We start from the raw sequence: 20,750 nt of genomic DNA, 5'->3' as shown, positions 1-20,750 counted from the left end.
GGCCCAGTGCACTAAGAATACTATGGTGGCAATTTGGGTAGAACAAGAATCAAAGAAGATTATCTGGCTTCAATATCTCATACAAGTATTTTCAACATATTCGTTTTTTTCTGTTTCCCCACAATTGCAAGAATATCCAGTGCAAGGCTCTCTCACAATGATGTGTCTAAACCTTAAGTTTTCCTTAGGTTTTTATCATTTTTAATACAATCATGACACTTTCTGCGTAGTAAAGGCACACAATGATGCTCTTCTCTTGACCTGACAGAGCCCAAAGCATTAATGCAGTTTCACAAATTATGTTCTTCCCGTTACATTAATTTACAATAGTTACTCCAGAATATGTTTTGTACGTCACTCAGCAAAGTCCACTATTTCATATGTGCACTTCACTCATTGTAATCCTAAGCAATATTACTGTCAAGACCACCACTATCTTTTATCTACTCTATGGAGCAATCAAACACAGATCATCCAGTAGAAAAAAAGAATATCTGGCTCCCAAGAAAATCGTAAATTTCTCAGAAAACCGAGAGGCCACTTGTGCCTAAGTGGAGAAAAGCCCCAAAGACTGTCAATATTCTGACACACAATTTGCTGTCAAATAATTTACTGTGCTAAATTGCACGAACAAGCAAAGTTCCAAAAACGAGGTCTTTCTTTAGTTTTTATTGTGCAATATCTCATGAAGAAGGTCAGTTATTACTTCAGCCAACAATGAACTTCTACATATTCATATGTTCTTCCCAGTTATAACTTGATTGAATTTTCATTGATGACCTCATGATGAGTGTACATTTTAACTAAAGCACTTCAAGATTGACCTCTTACATAGTGTGTAAACAATATATGCATTTCTGCAATGTGGGTTGAAACCATGTACAAAAAAAGATCAAAGTTGAAAATATTTCACATGGAGATGTTAGCTTTAAATGTTTGTATCATGAATGAAAGGTGTTCTATAGCCAAAAGTGTGGAAATACAAATTTCCATTTTTCACTGGGTTTTAAGGCTCTTGCCATTATCTGTCATAGATCACCTCAAAAACTCTGTAATAAGTTTGCCCACTATGGTTCCCACCTGTATACAAATCAGTAGGTGGAGAGGACAGGGAACTAATCACGGCAGTGATGTCCCAGAGCACACCCAGAAACCTATGAAAACATAGGAGTAACCAGCATTAATAATCCGATCAGACAGTAAACCAGAAAGAAAGAAGAAGAACTGGTTAGATCTCACCATGAGCCAAAGTCTGGGAAATACAATGTTCCAAGTTTGTATCAATCTTGCAGTTCCATGAGGGAATCCAGAAGGAAGACACAGTTTCCAAAACAGATACATATCCCGCCGGCACAGGGACACCTAGGCAGCAGACAGGAAAGCGTCCCTAGTTTCAAGCTGCTGAAAAGCACCACCTTCCCCGACGTCACAAGGACGCCTAAGCAGCAGACAGGAAAGCGTCTTTAAATCCGGGTTGATGTGATGCAGGAAGATGACTCTTGAAATTCTAATGTATAAAATCCCAAAGTACCAACAACCTGAGAAGAACAAAGTTCCAAAAGCAACAGTAAAGCGGGTCCGTAGTTATCCAGGTAAGTACAAAGTATACACGACAACAACAGGGCAAAGCAATCCAATTAGCGGTCCGAGGTCCAGTACACAAGAAGGCAAGGTAACAAAAGGAAGTTCCAAGAGAAGTCAAAAAGCGGACCGAGGACAGAGCAATAAAAGTTATCCAAAACGAAGCCCCACCAGATTGTAGACATAAAATGCTCAATCAGAAGCACTGCTGCTTTTTCCATTTGCAGTTTTATTTCCGGAAGCAAACATCCCGGAGCGACGCCGTGTCACGTGACGCCTCATGACGTGATGTGGAACGCACGTTATGCGTCCCAGTCGCCATGGTAACTGCCAACGCCTGAAAAACGGTGTGTTGTTGGTGGACCTGCCCGTAACCCTGACTGGGGAATCGGAGCGCCGAGCAGGTAACTTCCTTAATCTCTTGCGGCCAGATTGAAGTGCACTCCTGACAACATCATACAGAAGTCTGAAAATCATAAAAAGACACCTACTTGGCGTCTCTTTTTATTCACTTTACTCATCATCAATCAGGTTTCCAGTAAATTAGTAACCCAATGAGTTTGGCCCCATTTTATATTTGCAATGGTTGACCATAAATTACCACTGCATTGTTCTTTGACAAACTTCAGTAGAAAGAGTAGGGTGTTGGAATTGTATCAGATCGATCCAATGAAGGAAAAAGGGTTGTTTTCCTTTAGGACAGAGGCAATTAAGTTGGTGCAATACTTACATAAGCACATTGTATTGAATCAGTCTCTAGGCACTGCATTCACCCTAGGAGACCAATACCTAAACATTGGCATAATCATTCAAAGCCCTCTACAGCACATTTTTACAATTGTCGAAGGATTAGAATAAAATAATTTAAAATGTTGAAAAAGTGTATATATAAGTGAGAAAGTCTGGTAACTGCATGCTTTCTGTGACGAATCCTGAGATGTCGTCACTTCTTCCCAAGGGGCTGCGGCTTCCCATGAGGCCTGGGTGGTGAGGCCACTGCCCGATAGTCCCCCTGGGGTTGGTACTCTTTGGCAGGATCTCATGGGAAGAGACCTCTCCTCTGGGGACAAGGGAGAACACCCACCCTCCACCCATGCCAGTATACACCCCTTCATTCCTACACCCCTCTTTCCAACACATACTCCCATAGAGAGTGTTGGCCCATGTTAGGGAGAATTTTCCAGAATGTATAATTTCCCTTACCTGTTGAGTCCCTCAGCAGCTTTGCTGGATTTCTAGGATTTATTTTCTTACCTGGTAAGAGTGTGAGCCTTTCTTTCCCACTCTTAAATGTGTTTTGCTGTGTGTTGTACATTTTGTGCTATAGGCATCATCTTTTTACTTTGTGTCACACAGCAGCTTTAGTCTTTTTAGACTTCCCACTATTAAACTCAATTTTCTGGGACTGACTAGTGTCTCTCAGAACATATAAAGTTGCCATTGACTTTTCTAGCCCTTTTAAATTTACAGACCCAGTACAACCTGAAAATAGCCTCAGTTACGTTAGAGGCTATGGTGCTAGCCTCAAACTTTAATCGGCTGTACCCCTTTCAATTTTATTTGGTTCCATTTGGGTGTATTCACCATTTTTAGTAAAGGTCTTTCTCATGTTTTAATCTGTGCGCCAAACCAGGTTTGGTTCCTTTATTTGCCGTCATTTGGCGGGCTTCTACAAAGAAGCCCTTCTTAGGTGCCTGAGTGTCTGGGTGGACAGAATGTGAGGGAGGGGTTTGAGGCCCTCTGCACAGGGTCTCCTTGGAGATCCAAGTTGTACTCTAGTTTGATTGGCTAGGTGGCTGTCAAGCCAGGACAGCCACCATGCTGTGTGATTGACAGTCAAGCTGTGTGAATAGGGGAAAACTGCTTAAAAGCAGGTCTCTGGGACTTGGAAGGCAGAGTCGCCACTGGAACGAGAGAACCAATGAGGAGCTGAAGGAAGAGGACTGCTGCAACTACTGGACATCTCAGTGAAGCCCTACTGCAGGTCGGAATCACTGAAACTTTGACGACAGAAGATCTGCAAGGAATCTTCTTCCCTTGAGCTTGGTGGGACCGACCAGCTCGCCAAACACCGGCCTTGCTTTCCTGGTAGAATTTGCTGTGCCTCGCTGCAGTGAACCGGATAGCCAAGAGGAGCGGAATCTGTTTGGGTTTTAAGGAGCGCACCTTTTATTCGACACTTGGCTCTGCTGCTGGCTTCTTCCCTGGGCAGTGCAGGACCCTCCAGTCTTCCTCCTCCTTGTCACCACGAAAGTCGCTTCAGGAACCGTGAGCCTGCAGGAACTGCCAGGAACAACTGCCTCAGCTACAGCATTCTTCATTTAAGGTACTGTGCCAATCCGGTCGTTCGTTCCGTCTGATCACGGTGAAAGTGTTTTAAATCTTTCGCCTCTCCAAAGGCTTGTCCTTCTCTTCTCCTTTTAATACGTTTTCTTCCGACCAACTTCGTTTTGAACTCTTGGCAAAGACTTAACCGCAAACTACTCTGAACTGTGTGATCCTCTGCAAAGACTCTGAACCATTACCATTGACCCAGGCCTATTGACTTGAATCCTAGTTGTAGTAAGACTTTTCTAGATTGCCCTGCCTATCACTTGTGGGTGTTGTTGATTTTGGATAACCTTGTCTTTTCCTCCCTTTTAAATTGCTGGAGTGCCATTTTGCTCACACTTCATTTTGAGCTTAACTTGTCCAGAATTGATTGGGGGTTATTGGAGTGTATCAAGATTGTGATTTTATGCTGCTTTATGTTAGTGAACTGTTTTATAACTGATGGTGTAAATAAATGTATATTCTTTTACTCAGAAACCTTGAATCAGTGTTTATTTGAACCATAGTAATTGCTGTCCTTTGTGCAACTTCTGATACTGCTCACTTTACTCTTGAGATAAGTCTGGCTACTCAGCCATCGCTACCACTTTACTGTGTAGTACAGGCTTGTACCAAAGGTGAATTTTTACTTACACTTGTAGCCTTAATTGTGTGTGGTGTTCCCAAAGGGTACTGCATATGATTCTGCCAAACAACCCATGTACTTCTGTAACATCTGTGAGGTTAACCTAACCAAAGGTACTGGGACGAAGAAGATCATTGAGAGCCCTGAGGGTTTGCCTGACCCAAGTATCGGGACGAGGTGGGCCGTAGGAGGAATAAAGATTGACATGACAGCCACCACTGCAGGTGTGGACGTTGCAATAGGGTGGAACCTGCATAACAAAAAGGAAACAAAAAAAGGACTTTTTGTCTTCAGCCGTGACAAACTCGGGCGTTTGGAATCACATCCAGATAAGAACCTGACAGAGCTGTGAATGCAGGTGAGTAGCCGTGGGAGTTCAGAGGAGGGCGAGCAGGATGCAACTTCCCTGCCAGTCCTGAACAACTATGTGGTGGCAAGGCCATGAGAAGCAGACCGCAGACCCGCTGTTGAATAACCAAGGGAGAAGGAACAAAAGTGCTGCCGTAACGATGCCCGAACCCAGGAGGAACCAGAGAGCTACCCGATCCCAATGGCAGGTACGGTAAGTTCGGGAGGCCTGATAGGGACGTGGGGCAGGTGTCAAAGTGGCCCTGCATCAAGGTAACTCTTCCTTGGACGAGTGGCCTAACGAAAACCACCGACCACCAGAGACGGGTCAGAGATCCACATCAAGAAACAAGATACTTTCCTCGTATCTGTACTTGGTGAAAGAGTGGGCCAAGAGAGCTGAACCAAAGAGTGAGAGAAACAGGGGTCGGGAACCCAAACCAGGAAGCAAGGTATTGGCCAAACCCAGAGTCAGCCAAACCCAACAGAGATGGAAGCTAGAGTCTGGAATCCGAAATCAGTAAGTACCATGAGTCATCTTCCTCATCGCAGTACTTGGTAAAGAGTGATACTAAGTGAGTCCAACCAAAGAAGAGAAGAAGCCAGGGCAAATTTGTGAACTGTGTATTTGAAGCTAAATGATACGTGGACGAGGAGAAGGAAGTAATTCCCTCTGGTGGTAGTGAACTGTGAAACTAAAGTGAGTGAGGGACCATGGGAAGGGGTTATTCTCCTGGTAACCAAAACCAGGAGAAGGGAGTCATTCCCCCCCCCCCCCTGGTTGTGTGGAATTGTCAAGATACCAGGAGAAGGGAGGCGTTCCTCTGGTAACAAAGGCCAGGGGAAGGAGGTACGTCCCCATGGTTGTGTTGAACTGTAAAGATACTTTAAGAGAAAGGAGTCATCCTCCTAGTAAGCAAACTTGTCAAGACCTGCTGCACAAACAGTTAGACGATAGGAAGTGTATCTGCCAAGGATAACTTCTTGAACTTTGTCTTTTGTATTTTGACATGGGTATGGGAGCACTTCCCCCCAGGAAGAAGACAATCCTTACAAACAAACATTTAACCCTCGTCCAGAAGAAGGGAGTCATTCTTCTGGACCAAGAAGACCTACTTCATCTTTAGTTTAGTATTAAGTGTAAGAGACAGAAGTATGGTTTCTGCCACAGGACAGAACCATTAGTCTTTTAGGTGAGTAAGGGAAACCCCTCTTAGAGTTAGAGAAATGTAGCGTTTCTCTTTATTGCTTTAAACAATAAAGGTTTATAACCACCACTATGCCACCTGTGTGTCAGTCCCCTGCTTCTGCACCCCTACATCACCCACATATTCCCTTATGTGTAGTTATTGTACTCATTCTTTGGTCTACATCATCGGGCTCATTGTATTGGAGTATCTGCTTTATGTAATCCAAATCTTTAATTATCCACAATGGCTTTAAAAAGGTGCAGTCCTTACCTAGCTATTGGTGGGTAATAACTCACAATATGTGGATAAGAAATGGTGTGCGGGTGCATGTAGAAAAATGGCATAGTGACTTGAATGCCTGGCTACTTGATTGTAACATGACATTTTCACCCTGGTTTTCCTTTGGGCCTAAAAAAGGCAGCACTGATCCAACCAACCAGCTGCTTGAACTATATACAAGATTGCAAAGACATTATGTCACCAAAACACTTTTTGTTTCCAACTTTCAATGTACACCCGTGATAAATTATGCAGTCCTCATGCAAACTTCTATCATCCGTTAAGAAACACTGAGTCTTATTCAAGTCAATATTGCCATTTGAATTGCAATTGAAGTTCTGTTGTAAAGATCATGTTTCCAATAGCATTCAGTACACAATTCCTGACTTTATCCTCACATTTTGAGACAAATTACAAACATTGTTCAGGCTATGGCTTAGTTAAGCATTTTCTCTAATAGTACTATTATTCTACTAGAGCCATATATAGTTATGACCGACTCAGACAAAAATATGGTTTTAAAGAGACTAGAGGTTTGTGGGAGTGTGACGTGTCAACCCAGTCTGCCCTGATCTGGCAAACAACTAAAAGATACCAGATATTTGACAGGTATAAACAGTGCACAAACGTGTGACAGGAAGAAAATACAAGGACAAACAATACAAGGACAAACGTGTAAAAGCTCACCATCATGTTTTTTCACATCCAGTGTTTTAATCTCATTGTTTTCAAGCAGAATGTCTCCAGTGTCTCTTCTTATGAACATGCTTGGCGTTACACTACAAAACAGAAAGAAAATCCTGTCTTATATAACCACAACTCTCTTGAAAGTGGAAGGTCCTGCAATGCATGTCTAATTTAACAAATACACATTTGCATATTCACAATGAGGTACTTTTCCTGAGCATAAAAATACAACCACCACTGTTGTGTGATGGAAGAGATAACAAGAATGCTTGAGGAGTAAAATAGATACTGTAGTTGTCGAGGATCACCATGGTGCCAGAAACATGAAAAAGTCATCAGGAGTGACAGTTTAAAAACTAATTGTAATAACAAATAATTGAAAAAACCCATAAACAAAAAAATAAAGTTCATTTATTATATACAAAATACACTACATTATTGTTCCAAAAATGAATTACGTTAACCACACAATAGTTAGTCAGAAATTCATAAGATACATTTATGACATGATCCTTGGCTGTAACAAAACATTGACTTACAAAACAAAAAGAATTACAAAACATCCACATGGTTACAATATATAACAATACAAGAAATTCACACACATATGACAACACATGCATCATATATTAGAAACACTGATATGTTTCTATTGCTTACTTTGTAATCTAGGACTTTCTTTAGGAGGATACCTGTTCATAACCCATTTTATATTGCACCATTTCATTTGTGAAACATTGAATACTATCAGTTGTTTTGAAGCAGCTTGTACCTTTATTTGCTCTTAGATCTAAACATGCAAAAACAGCCATTACGGATTGCTCTGATGGTTTCCCTTCTGTCATATTTTTCTACACAATAGGCCTCATTGTGATACTGGCGGTAGCCGTGCTGGTAAAACCGGCACGGCTGCCGCCGGTATAATTTTTTTTCTGGCACCTGCGAATGGCCAATTACCGGGTCATTACGGCTTTGCTGGACCCGGTAATTGCCCATTTGCAGGCGCCGGAAAATATTCTTCCCCATTCCCACTGAGGGAAGCTGGATGCACCGGCACCATTCATGAATGGTGCCGGTGCATCCGACATGCTGTGCTCACGGGTGCCGGTACGCCTGCCAGGTCAAACCTGGAGGGCGAAAAGGCACCCGCAAGCAGAAGTCATAGTTTGCCGGTCCGGTAGTAACAGGGCCGGTAGTTTACTGGCGCCGTTACTACCGGACCGGCAAACTTATAATGAGGCCAAATATAGTATGACCTTTTTGTTATGCCTACACGTTCCTCAATACTGCGTAGGAACAGATGCTCATAAATAGTATAACTCAGTCTTATTCTATAAAATAGTGAACAGAAAAAGTAAAAAATGCTACTATATGGTGAACTTATATGACTTCAAGGAAGCTATACTTGGTACTGTAGTCCCCTCAAACAGGGGTTTTCATTTTTGTATCATTTGATACATTTAGACATCTTCCGAGGTATTTAATTATTTTCTTGATTCATTTTCAAAACCTGCTCTTTTAATCTGCAAAGTAACATCATAACTGTAATACGTTTGAAGCCACAGGATTTAGCACCAAGATGGGCTATTCTGTCTCCTGCAGCAGTATTTCTTAAGCCCATTGATGTATTACAGTGAGCATTACTTTAATCTCCCTGCATGTTAGAATGGGGACAGGGGACCATAGCAAAAAGCTGCAACTTGTGTGCGAACCAGAAGAAGGAGTTGGACTAAGTACTGACATATACAGGGTTGTTTATTTAAAATAAAAGGAAAACACCTATCTATCCCTATCGTTACGAGGGAGGTTACCTGCCTAACAAACCAAAACTCATGGTGCTTGTCAATAGTCCCAAAAGAAATGGTCCTTCGTCAAAATCCTATTCACTAACTGGCCTTACCACTTAAGAAAACTTGAGCGGTTGCCTGGCCCAATGTTTTGGATCTCTGCAAGTTCTAGATCTCTTTCCAAACAAAGTTTTTAAAGAAATGTTTGTCAAAGTTCATCAATTTCTTGTAGCATATTCCTCAGCCGCTCTGCAGAATCTGTATACTACGGTTCTCAGACTTTACATATACTTCATACAGTTTCCTTTTCTCCAAGAAAGACAAGGTTTTCTTTAAACAACTCTGCCATTTCCCACTTTGTGCTTGAACGTGTCCTTGTCTTATTTTCAAACAATTGAAACCTCCAGGTTCTCTCTTCCCAGTTCAGTTCACTAGGTTTTTTATTTCCAGGACTCACCAAAGTCCTCGGGCCTTCTATCAGGCTTGTTTTAGCAGTGCCTCGGAACAGCGACTGACCATTAGTTTTTTCCATGCTCCCACAACCCCTGTGGCTTTTTATGTACGTCATGACAAACAAAAGGGGTGTGTCATTCTTCTTTGCTGTGGTGTACAGGAGAGATCCAGCATTGCCTGAAGCCAAAGAGATTGAAGACATTTCAGTATTCTGTGAATTCAAAACAGAAGTAACAGTCTTTCCAGTAGCTATGCAGGCAGACAATGTACTCTGGACCAGGAATTCCTTATTGCAATGGGAGTCCTTGTCCCAGAGAAGGTAGTCACTCCAAGTGAGGTTCCACTTTCAAACCCCTATGGATGGTCTTGCTGAGCGAGCTCACCTCCGTAGCCTGAAAGGGGGTGACTCCCCTCTAGTATGAAGGGACAAATTGTCCAGATTCGTCACACTTTATATTCCAAGTGCCCATGAAGCACATTAAATCAAGACACTGTGAAAGGCTTGGAGTTTGGCACTGCATCTGCCAACAATAAAGCATTGAGACATGTCACGACATTGGCGAGATTTCTCTGCTAGGCTCCCTTTCTTGGTTTATAGAGTCCCCTCCTGGACTTGTGATGGAGTCAGCGATCTGACTTGCGCCACACATTGGTGAAAAGGGGTTAGTAGCAGAAACATCTGGAGAAAGTGGTACAGGTAAAAGATTAGAAAAAATGAGTTTTTCTTCTAATAACTGAGGAGTAATCCTTTCATGGTTAGACTGAACACAGAATAGTTGACACATGAAAACGCAGGACCATTAAAAACACAATAAATGTAAGTAAAGCACTTTTTAAGCTGCGTAAAGGAACATTTTGTGTAGCAAGGACAACCGTACCATTATAACCGCCGATTTTGTCATAGAAAAAGGTACAAACTGATTTTTGCTCAAACTTGGAAACATGAAGCTACATCTATGCACTTTGTTCATTTCAATGTAAAAAAAGCAGTAATTGTATAAAATCATTTTGAGCCTGTGTTTGCCTGGTCCAAAATGAATGGGGCAGTAAGCACCTAAAAATTATGTAAAACCCTTTTACTCCATTTTAGCCCTGTTGCTGAAAACAGTATCTAATATGGCTTGGTGCACACCTTGTTAGATCAAATCAAAATTGGGGTATAAAGTAGCCGCTTAATTTCTTTGCACCAGTACTCAATTGCTGTGGGTGTGCACGGACTTAAATAGCCAGAAAGGGCTCAATTTCCAGAATTAGTATATTGTCAAGGTGTCCAGTTCTCTGACTAATGACAGCAAATCAAACTAACTGTACGGCAGCCAAAAGAGGCTGAAACAATTAATTTCAACATCTCAAAGAAGGTTGTGTGCATAGGAACTGCTTGCCTGATCCGCACCATTTTGTGTGTAGTTTTTCATTGAAATTCTCATGTTCTCACTGCATTCACATGCAAAATACATGGAATTGTTTTTCTGATCCTGTGCTGTGGAATTTTTGCTTTATTTATTGAAGTATTCATATTTTGGGAAATGATTTTGATAGTCAGGCAAGGACACATCAGACAAATTATTGTAGTGGTACACACATCTAACCATGTTTTACAGGAGGAGAATGCACACTATTACGCAGGCAGCAGGATGCTCCAACTGTAAGCACAACACTAGAGGGATGCCCAAATGTAAAATCGACTTCATAAATGCACTAGTGATTTCTTTTTTGTTGGAACATATTGAGTCAAAAATCAGAGATGTGCATGAATGCATACACTATCAACATATGTAAACACACCCATGCTGTTATTCCTACATTCCGTATTGGTATACTCCCCATAGGCACTATCGTTATTGATATAGAAATTCACACATTACTTACAGGGTAGGTTAGGCCTTACACCATCCTGACATTTTAATAAAGCTTGTTGAAACTTGAGTTCTGTTGCCTGTGTTGTCTCTCTTGATACCATGCCTGTTTCACAAGACAAGATGGCGTCTTGTGGAACCCTGCGGGTTACTAGGCAATGCTGGCATCTGATTGTATCTCGATTAAATGATATCTGTTCAATACATAAGAGGCAAAACGCTGCAGGACTGTTCTATCAAAATCCAGGATGTTGAAGAATGTTTCATGGTCAATGGCATCAGTGGCCGCAGAGAGGACAAGGAGTAAACAGAGGTCTGCTTTTTCCCTGATGAGTAGCATATTATACATAATTTGGATAGCAGCAGGTTATGTGCTGCTCCGTGGTGAGAAACCAGATTTATAGTCCTGTAGCAGATTGTGTGGCGTGATCTTACATGCAACTGGGTGGTGACCGTCATCTCAATCACTTTACAGAGGATGGGTAGATGCATGCGGGAGTATTGGCCAGGTCATCTGGGTCAAGTGTGAGTTTCTTCAGCAGGGAGAGGATTTATTCAATTTCTAGTGCATCTGGGAAAGTGCCCCATGTAAGGGATGCATTGATAACATCAAGCAATGGACAAATGCTTCAACTTTGATGAGCTCGCCAATGGTGATGGGGAGAATTTTGTCTTTTAGGTTGGTAGGTTTGAGGGCTGCAAGAGTGCTGGTCAGATCTCCTAGGTTAACTATTCTGAATTCAATGCATCTTGATATATTGCTTGCTGATAGGGTGGAATGTCTGTGGTGTGTTTGGTGCTGTCAATGTGTTACTTTATCGTGTCTGTCTTATCTGTGAAAAAGCTATTGATGGTGTTGCATTTGTTAATGACCTGTGCTAGTGCAGGCTCTGGCAGTGGGGTGATGCAGTGCTTCACAATGTATAAGACTGCTCGGCTCTTTTTGGATGGTTCTTAGAGGCCAGTCCATGCCATCAGAGAGAAAACCAAAAATAAATCACCCCTAGAATCATGTTGCTAAAAATGCAGATTCAGCTGGTGTTTTTTCATACTGTTTGGCACACGATTGTAGGTCCTGTGATGAATACAGGGAATGCGTCCCCTCTCCCCCAGGGAGAGCTGCCCCTTTTGGGACTAGGAAGGCAAGCCCACTAAGCTAAGCACCCTGAATGTACAGGGCAAGCAGGATCCAACTGAGAGGACCCCCTTTAGAGAACAGACGATCCCTAGATACGGATATGGGTTTGATGTTTACATGGGTCACACACTTAAAAGGTCCTGTGCTGTTTTACGTTTATGACAAATCTTAGGTTTCAGCAATATCAATTAAGAAAACCATTCAATTTGCTCTCTGGTCTTACAAAAAGTTTATATAGTCAATTTATTCTTACAAATACATAGAAACAATACCAATACAAAAAGAAAGTGTTTGACTGTGTAGTATGCAAGTCATCAGTGCTAAATAAAACAGTACAAACTCCCATTTCATTTTTATCAACAAAAAACATAATTATTGCACAAATAAATACATACAACAGCGAGAATATAATCACTGTGACAATGATAGTTGTCTTATAACTCCTTATTGTTGACGACAAGGTGTGTCCTAATAGTGACTCCCAGTTAAACAGCCTTATGAAGTATGAGTTTAGACCAACATGTTTGTTTTCGTTTGAATCTATTCTTACAATACAAGGAACTTCTTCAGAGGATTTTACTTTTGATGTTCACTTCTGTACCCACCCTGCTGCGTTAGGTGAATTATAAGCCTGCCTTTGCACTTACGTTCTAGTTCAATATTCGATTCACATTCTACTATGCTTAGAATATGTGGTGGTTTCCTGTGGATGTAGTTGCTGTCTGTATCACAAAAACACAGCTCAAATTAGATGCTACTCTTCCTAAAAACAATATTATTTGATGACCTAAAATGAATAAAGAGGTATTTCAATAACGCTTACCCGTTTCATTAATGTGAATTAGGTTAGCAGGAGAATATCCATTTCTCTATTAAATCTTCCATATGGAAACATGACAACCCTTGGTTAATATTAGATCTTTGTTGCATGTGGTAAATTACACTCTCAATATACTGTAGTAAATACACTTACCTACGTCAGCTTAAAATAGTTTAATGGCTTATAGTTTCTGCAAAGCTAATGGCTCTAAGTATTCTTTCTCATGGTATGCCCTTTATTAGTTGTGATTGTTCTGCAATGACATAATGGTATTCTATCAATATTTTACATATGAAAATGCATTACTTACCGTAAAAGCATTTCTGATGGTTGTATCTGCTTAGATTCACATGCTGTGCATAGTCCGACATCCAGTGGTCACTGCAGAGTATTGCATTTTGTTTTTCGTAGTTGAAAAGGGGACGCCGGCAAGGCGTGTCTGTAACACTATCCCTATAATGACGTGCAGTGTACCCACAATCCCTCACGCGTCGAGGTCCCTCTGTTTGTATTTTTTTTACCCTGAGGGAGCCTATTAGACGTGAGTACAGAAAAGAGAGATATAGAAAAAAGTCTATGTTCCTTCCATCCGAGCGGGGAGGAAGGGTGGGCGCATGTGAATCTAAGCAGATACAACCATCAGAAATGCTTTTACGGTGAGTAATGCATTGTCTTCTGATGTTTGTTAATCTGCTTAGAATCACATGCTGTGCATAGACTAGCGAGCAGTACCCGGAGTTGGAGGTGGGTTGTGAGAAGAAACAGTAGAGAAAAGATGTCTTAATACTGCTTGTCCCACCTGGGAACCAGATCTAGAGTTGGCATCTAGACAATAGTGTTTTGTAAAAGTATGAACAGAACTCCAGGTTGCCGCTTTGCAAATGGACTCAAGAGGGACATTTGCAATGAAAGCTATGGAAGCCCTGGTGCCTCGAGTGGAGTGTGCTCTTGGCTTGAAGGGTAGTTCTCTCTTAGCAAGAGTGTAACAGAGAGTGATGCATTGTACAATCCATCTAGAAATAGTGGATTTCGAAACTGCATCTCCTTCTCTTCCAGCTGCCACCCAGACAAAGAACTGATTAGTCTTTCTCAATGGTCTAGTTCTTTCCATATAAAACATCACTGCTCTGTGAACATCCAGTGTATGCAGGCTCTTCTCACCTAAGTTTGAGGGATTTTGAAAGAACGTTGGTAGTTCTATTGACTGGTTGACATGAAATTTAGAGATACATTTTGGTGCAAACCTAGGATGTGTGCGTAGAACCACCTTATCCTTGTGAACTGTAACAAATGGGCCTAGTACAGAGAGCGCTTGTAGTTCACTTACTCTCCTAATGGAGGTGATCGCTATTAGAAAAGCAGTCTTAAGAGTGAGGTCTTTAAGTGTTGCTTTGTGCATGGGTTCAAAGGGAGACCCCCTGACCCTGGTTAGTACCACATTTAGGTCCCATCCGGGAGCGGGGTTAGCTATGGGAGGGTGGATCCTCTTCACTCCTTCCATGAAGGCTTTAATAACTGGGACTTTCCACCATGACACTAAGTTGGGAAGTGGTGTATGCGGAAAGTGCAGCTAAATGGACTTTAATAGAGTTAAACACCAAGCCTGAGTCTAGTAGGTGAGTCAGGTAAAGAACAATTTGTGTGGGAGAGCAGTCAACTGAGTTGATGCCCCTTCCCCTACACCAGATGACAATTCTTTTCCATTTGCTAGAATAACAGTGACGAGTGTTAGGCTTTCTAGCCTCCCTGAGAATGTCCATGCATCTCTGCTGGATGTCCAAATTCTATGATCTCAGGAGCCATGCTGCTAAGTTCATGGTCTGAGGGTATGGATGTAGTGTCCTGCCCTTGTCCTGTGACAGCATGTTGTACGGGCAGGGAAGTTTCACTGGAGGAGATAGGGACATCTCCATCCAGTGAGCGAACCAAGGCTGTCTGGCCCACATAGGGGCCACCCGTATCATGGTAACTTGTTCCTGGTGCATCTTGTGCACTATCTTGTTGAGAAGAGGAGTCGGGGGAAAAGCGTAAACAAATTTCCCTGACCATGGTATCGATAGACCATTCCCCTTGGATTGGTTCTGGGGTACCTGGAGGCGTAATCTTGGCATTGTGAGTTCTCCAGAGTTGCGAACAGATCTATTTCTGGGAATCCCCATTGTGTGAAGACGTCGAAGATGATGTCTTCGTGTAACCGCCATTCGTACTCTGAGGGCAGAGGGAAGTCTCTGCTGAGTTTGTCTGCTAGCAGATTGAGTTCCCCTGGTACATGTTGTGACAGTAGGAACATGTTGTGTTTTAGAGCCCACTTCCAGATGTTCTGGGACAGCTTGGACAGTCCTGGAGAGCGAGTGCCCCCCTGCTTGTTGAGGTATTACATGGCTGTGGTGCTGTCCGTGAGGACCATCACTGTCTTGCCTTGCAGGTGTGCCTGGAAGGCTTTCAGTGTCTTGAACACAGCTAGTAGCTCCAGTAAATTGATGTGCTTGGATGCTACGCTCGGAGTCCAGACTCCGTGAGCAGTCTGATGGGATAGGTGAGCCCCCCATCCTGTGAGGGATGCGTCTGTGGTTAGAGTGGCTTCCACTACGGGGGTGGCAAATGGTTTCCCTATTTCCAAGTTTTCCTTCGACTAACACCGTAGCGAGAGAACCAAGGCCTGTGAGACCACAACTAGATCCTCCCATTGTCCGCTGGCCTGACACCACTGGCTGTTGAGCCACTCTTGCATTGGGTGCATGCGCAGGCGTGCGTGAGGTACCAAATAAATACATGACGCCATCATTCCTAGTAAGCGCATTACTTTGTGTACCGTCACCTCTCGACCGGCCACATATTGAGGGATTTGAAACAGCATGTTTTGGACCCTCTCGTTGGAGGGGAAGACGAGGCCTTCCTTTGTTCGAATTAGAGCCCCTAGGAATTGTTTGATCTGGCTGGGGTCTAAGCTGGACTTCTTCTCGTTGATGGAGAAGCCCAGCTGAAACAAAAGGTCTACAGTCTTTTGGGTATTTGAGAGGTAAGGGTATACTGGGATGGACAACCTGCGCAGGTGGGCCGCTGCCACTGCCAGTACCTTCGTGAATACTCTCGGCGCTGATGCTATGCCGAAGGGTAGCACTCTGAACTGGTAGTGTTTGCCCTCTATCATGAACCTGAGGTATTTCCTGTGTGTGTTGGCAACATTAAAATTTGAAAGTATGCATCTTTCATGTCCAGTGTTGTCATGTAATCTCCCTGTGAAAGCAGGGAGATTACCTCCCGTAAAGTCACCATACGAAACTTTTGAGGTTTGACAAATTTGTTCGCTGGGTGCAAATCTAGTACAGGGCACATGGTTAAATCCTTTTTGGGTACAAGAAAGTACACTGAATAAATACCTTCCGTTACCTGGGATAGAGGCACGACCTCTATAGCTCCTTTTTCTAGTAGTTGGTCCACTTCTTGAAGAAGGATGGCGTGGTGTTCTGGCGACATGCGTCATCCCCTTGGGGGTCTGCACGTAGGGGAACTGTTGACTTCTATACAGTAGCCGTGGGCTATGGTTGATAGTACCCAGCGGTCTGATGTTATACCCTCCCATGCAGGAAGAAAGGATGTTAACCGGCCCCCGACCGGCGAAGCATGGGAGGGGACCCGAATCTTTGAGTGTTGGTGGCTTGGGAACCTCTAGGGGTAGGACCCCGACCTCTTCCCTTGCCACGACGTTGTCCTCTTTGGTTATATTGTCCACTGGTGCCTTGGTTAGAGGACCAGTTACCTGCAGAGTATTGCTGCTGCTGTTGTTGCTGCTGGCGTTGGCCTCGAAAAAAAACATCTGTTGCCATAACCACGTTTGTTGGGAGGCCTTGAAATTTGATCTAGTGTCTTCATTGTGTCAAATTATTTCTTTGCGGTCTCTAATGCCTCATCCACCGCCTTACCAAAGAGGTTTGCATCTTCTATAGGTTTGTTAATAAGAGATGCTTGTGTCTCAGATTTAAAGCCTGAATTGCGTAACCATACATGGTGTTTGAGTAGGATTCCTTGGACTAGGGAACGCCCAGCCGTCTCTGCAGCATCCAGAGTATTTTTAATGATGCTTTGGTTGACTAAGGTCCCTTCAGTCACCATGGCTAGAAGGCGAGTACGTAGGGGTTCCGGTACCTCCTCAATGTCCTTACGTAGTTTGCTCCATTGTGCATCTGCGTAACTTGCCAGCAAAGAGTTTTTGTTGGCAATTCTTGTGGAAAAGGCAGCTGTGGCTGTAATTCTTTTTCATAGGGCATATCATTTTTTACCGTCTTTATCTGGTGGTGCCTCTTAAGTTGACAGCGGGACCCCTGCTCTCTTCCTGGTATTTGTCACCACTAAGGAGTCTGCTACAGAGTGGCCCCTGATGTATAACGGGTCCGATGGAGAAGGACTAAATAATTTTTCTATCCTCGGGTTGACCCCCTCTGATCAATGCGGGAGTGGATAGAGAAGGAATAATTTGTCTCTTTACTGAGGCGAGGAGGGGAATGGTTTGGCTGACAGGGGGTTTCTCCTTAATGATCTTTTCTTCAAAGTCGATGTCAGGAGAAGTTTCCCCGGTCTCGATCTTGAAATGTGCTGCTGCCTTGCGTAGGAGTGCATTAAAGGTAGGTTGATCGTCTATAGGAGATGTATTCCTAATAGGTGAGACTTTGGATGGGGACAGGTTTATGGCTTCAGGGTCTGAAAACTCTGATGGGGACTGCCAGGGCTGTAAAGCGCCTTCTTCTGGGTCTTCTCCGAAGCCCCCGCCCCCCTCACCCATATCCGGGTTGTCTTCAAAATCTTCCTCCTCTAGGTTTTGTTCCTCTTCATTGCCTAAGAATTCATCATCATCCTGAACGTGGTGGTCCTCTCCAGTGAGATCATATAGATCTACATCCTCTTGGGGGGATCAAACAGCCTGGGATACTTGGCGCTGGGATCCTCCTGAGGTCCCTCTCTTGATCTCTTGGGTGTTGGAAGGTTCTGAGTCTCCATAAACCTCTCCATTTTGTCCATACAGAACTGGAGTCTTTCTAGGGTTTCTTGAGGTACCCCGGAGCGGTCAGGGGGAGAAAAGGGAGGGCCTTCCATTAGAAAATGCTTCGACCTATCCCATAACATCAAAGAGAGGTTCCCCTCGCCTTCTGAAAAGCCTTCTTGTAGGCTAGGAGTCCCTCTCGACAGAGCGGGCGGTTCCTGCCTTCCTTCTGACCTTTTCGGCGTTTCCCGGGCCTTATGAGCGGTAACCGACGTCTCTTTCGCCGTCCGTCTCTGGCTATCGGTGGAAATAATCCTTGCCAGGCTATTGACAACTAAACTGTCTGTCAAGGGTACCTCCGGCGTTGACGTTACAGGCATCGCTTGCTCTACGCTGACGGGCGCTCTCTGCCGGTGCGCGTCTGGTAGTTTAGTGATAGCGCCCTTATCTGGGGGGTAGCCCAGTCGCTAGTCGCGTTTGCGGTTGCGAGGGGGGCTTCAGACTCTTACGGTCTGAGGAGGCCGCAGGTAGGACCTGCGTCTCCGTTGGCGCTAATGCTCTCTACATCTTCGATGAGGAAGAGCCGTGTGTAGTATGTTTATGGGAGTGTTTTCTGTGTGCGTCCTTGTCGCTGGGGTGTTCATCCCCATAAGCAGGGCATGAGCCGAGCTTGTCGGGGCTGGGGACAGACGACGAGGAGCGTGAACGCTCCTTAGAGAGGTCTACGACTTCCGAAACGGACGTCGGGTTGTCACATTTCTCGTCACTGTCTGTGGCGGCGGCGGCGGGTGATTAATCAGACCTAGACATGGCATAGGCTGCCCACCGCTTGACATTACGGTCTTTCAAAGTCTTCGGCTTAAGGAGCTGACAGGTCGCACAGCCGTCTTCTTTGTGGTCGAGGGGCAAGCAACGGTTACACCGTTTATGCTGGTCTTTCCAGGTAAATTTGCCTTTGCAACGCGGGTAAAACCTAAAGGGTGTCCTCTCCATAGCTGAGGAACAGATTGCATGTGACAACAACCCCTAAGGAGAGGGAGGGGAAAGGGAAAGGCATTCTCAAAGAGAAACAATAAATGTCCCACGGCCCCACTCTCCCTACTGTATTTGGCCGTCGAGGCCAGACCACGTGTTCGGCGGACGCCGAACAACCTCCTCCGTCGAAGGCACCACGTCAGAGATCTTGATCAACGGTGAACAGCTTTGCAGCTACGACGCTGAAGGAGGGATGTAAGTAATAATATAAGTTAAGGGCGACCAAAGGTCGAATAAAATTTTCTGCAATGTCTCTCGAGGAGCACCGCGTATAGGCAACCAATATCTGGGCGGAAAAAAACAATCTGAGGGACCTCAACGCGTGAGGGATTGTGGGTGCACTGCACGTCACTATAGGGATAGTGTTACAGACATGCCTTGTCGACGTACCCTTTTCGAATACGAAAAACAAAATGCAATACTCTGCAGTGACCACTGGATGTCGGACTATGCACAGCATGTAATTCTAAACAGATTAACAAACATCAGAAAATGTGTTATTAAGTTGGAGTAGATCTAAAGATGGAAACTAAACATGGGAGCCCTTACTTCTTGGTGAGAATAACTCGGAATTGAGTGAGTTGTTCTTGAAATTACTCGGGCTTTGTATTGGTTTCATCAGCCTGAGCCTTTCTTAATTCTAACGCTATGGAGACTAGAAAAAGAAAGAATATACTTTTCTAATCATGTCTCTCACATTTCGAAATGCATCAGCACATCTGGCACACTGTGAATGGGCGACTTGTGCTGCTTCTCGCGGTTTACGTTACCACTGTCGAGGCTGCTCGTGAGTTCTTCATGTATTTGTCTCTTCTGTGACATGGTCTGTGAATGTCGATGTTGAATGTATGTCCTAAATGGCAGCCATGATTTATTTAGCGAGTGAGTCAAACTACCTGATACATTTACATTAGCCTCGCAAATTCTTCATTATGGCTTATTTTTATATTGCTAACCTTGTAGATGGATCGAGGTGCATCTAAGTTGCATGTACGTGATGTGTAGCAGCCATTTTTATATGGTTAACATGTAAAGTGTGCTGCTCTATGAATATCAAGTCATTACTTTTATTGTCACTATGCATTGCACGTTATGGGAACTGACATAGATAATGAGTTACCTCTTCATATATCCATGGCTGGTATGGTTTCTGACCCTATTCTGGTTCCTAAGCCGGCTTGGAGAACGGGAAATAAGCCCACCCCCTCACTGCCTAGAGGGAGGAGAGCACATCTGCAATGGTGGGATGTGGGTGGTAGAGAGGCCCGCAGAGCCACATGGTGGGAACCCTTCACCTGGGAGGTGTGGCCTGGAGAGACAACCCCACACCCAGAGAGGTGCTCCAACCCGCAGTGGAGGCCATGGTATGTTCGGCAAGTGGGGCACAGGACAGAGATCCAGCACAGGGGGCTGAGGCAGGTCGGAAGAAGGAGGCCAACACTAGGAAGACATGGTTCAGGTTCTTTTAACATAAGTTATAAGTAGAAGGCCTCACTTTCAACATCACTAGAGGGAGTATCCTACCTATCTAAATAAAAGAAAGGTGCTTGTCTGTTGTCATGACGTCCAAAGGAAAATATGTCCTGCGTACAAACGCCCTATCTGGCATTGCCACTCTTTCGAACTAACATAAAACTAGGCC

At 43.9% G+C, this 20,750-nt stretch overlaps 1 protein-coding gene across 7 annotated transcripts in view; it reads right to left on the bottom strand.

Annotated features, from left to right (window-relative positions):
* The window catches only part of COBLL1 (cordon-bleu WH2 repeat protein like 1), a 777,739-nt gene that overhangs the window by 155,170 nt on the left and 601,819 nt on the right, over window positions 1-20,750 (bottom strand). For all 7 annotated transcript variants that reach the window (XM_069616309.1, XM_069616308.1, XM_069616306.1 and 4 more), the window contains one exon: window positions 7,042-7,133. In XM_069616309.1, coding sequence (XP_069472410.1) covers window positions 7,042-7,133 — 92 coding nt within the window. The remainder of the gene's footprint in view (window positions 1-7,041; window positions 7,134-20,750) is intronic.

The sequence above is a fragment of the Ambystoma mexicanum genome, chromosome 9, assembly GCF_040938575.1.
Source record: "Ambystoma mexicanum isolate Mex_15411 chromosome 9, UKY_AmexF1_1, whole genome shotgun sequence".
Classification (NCBI taxonomy): Eukaryota; Metazoa; Chordata; class Amphibia; order Caudata; family Ambystomatidae; genus Ambystoma; species Ambystoma mexicanum.
The sequence above is the reverse complement of the archived record's forward strand: the minus strand, read 5'-3'. Positions and strand labels throughout refer to the sequence as shown.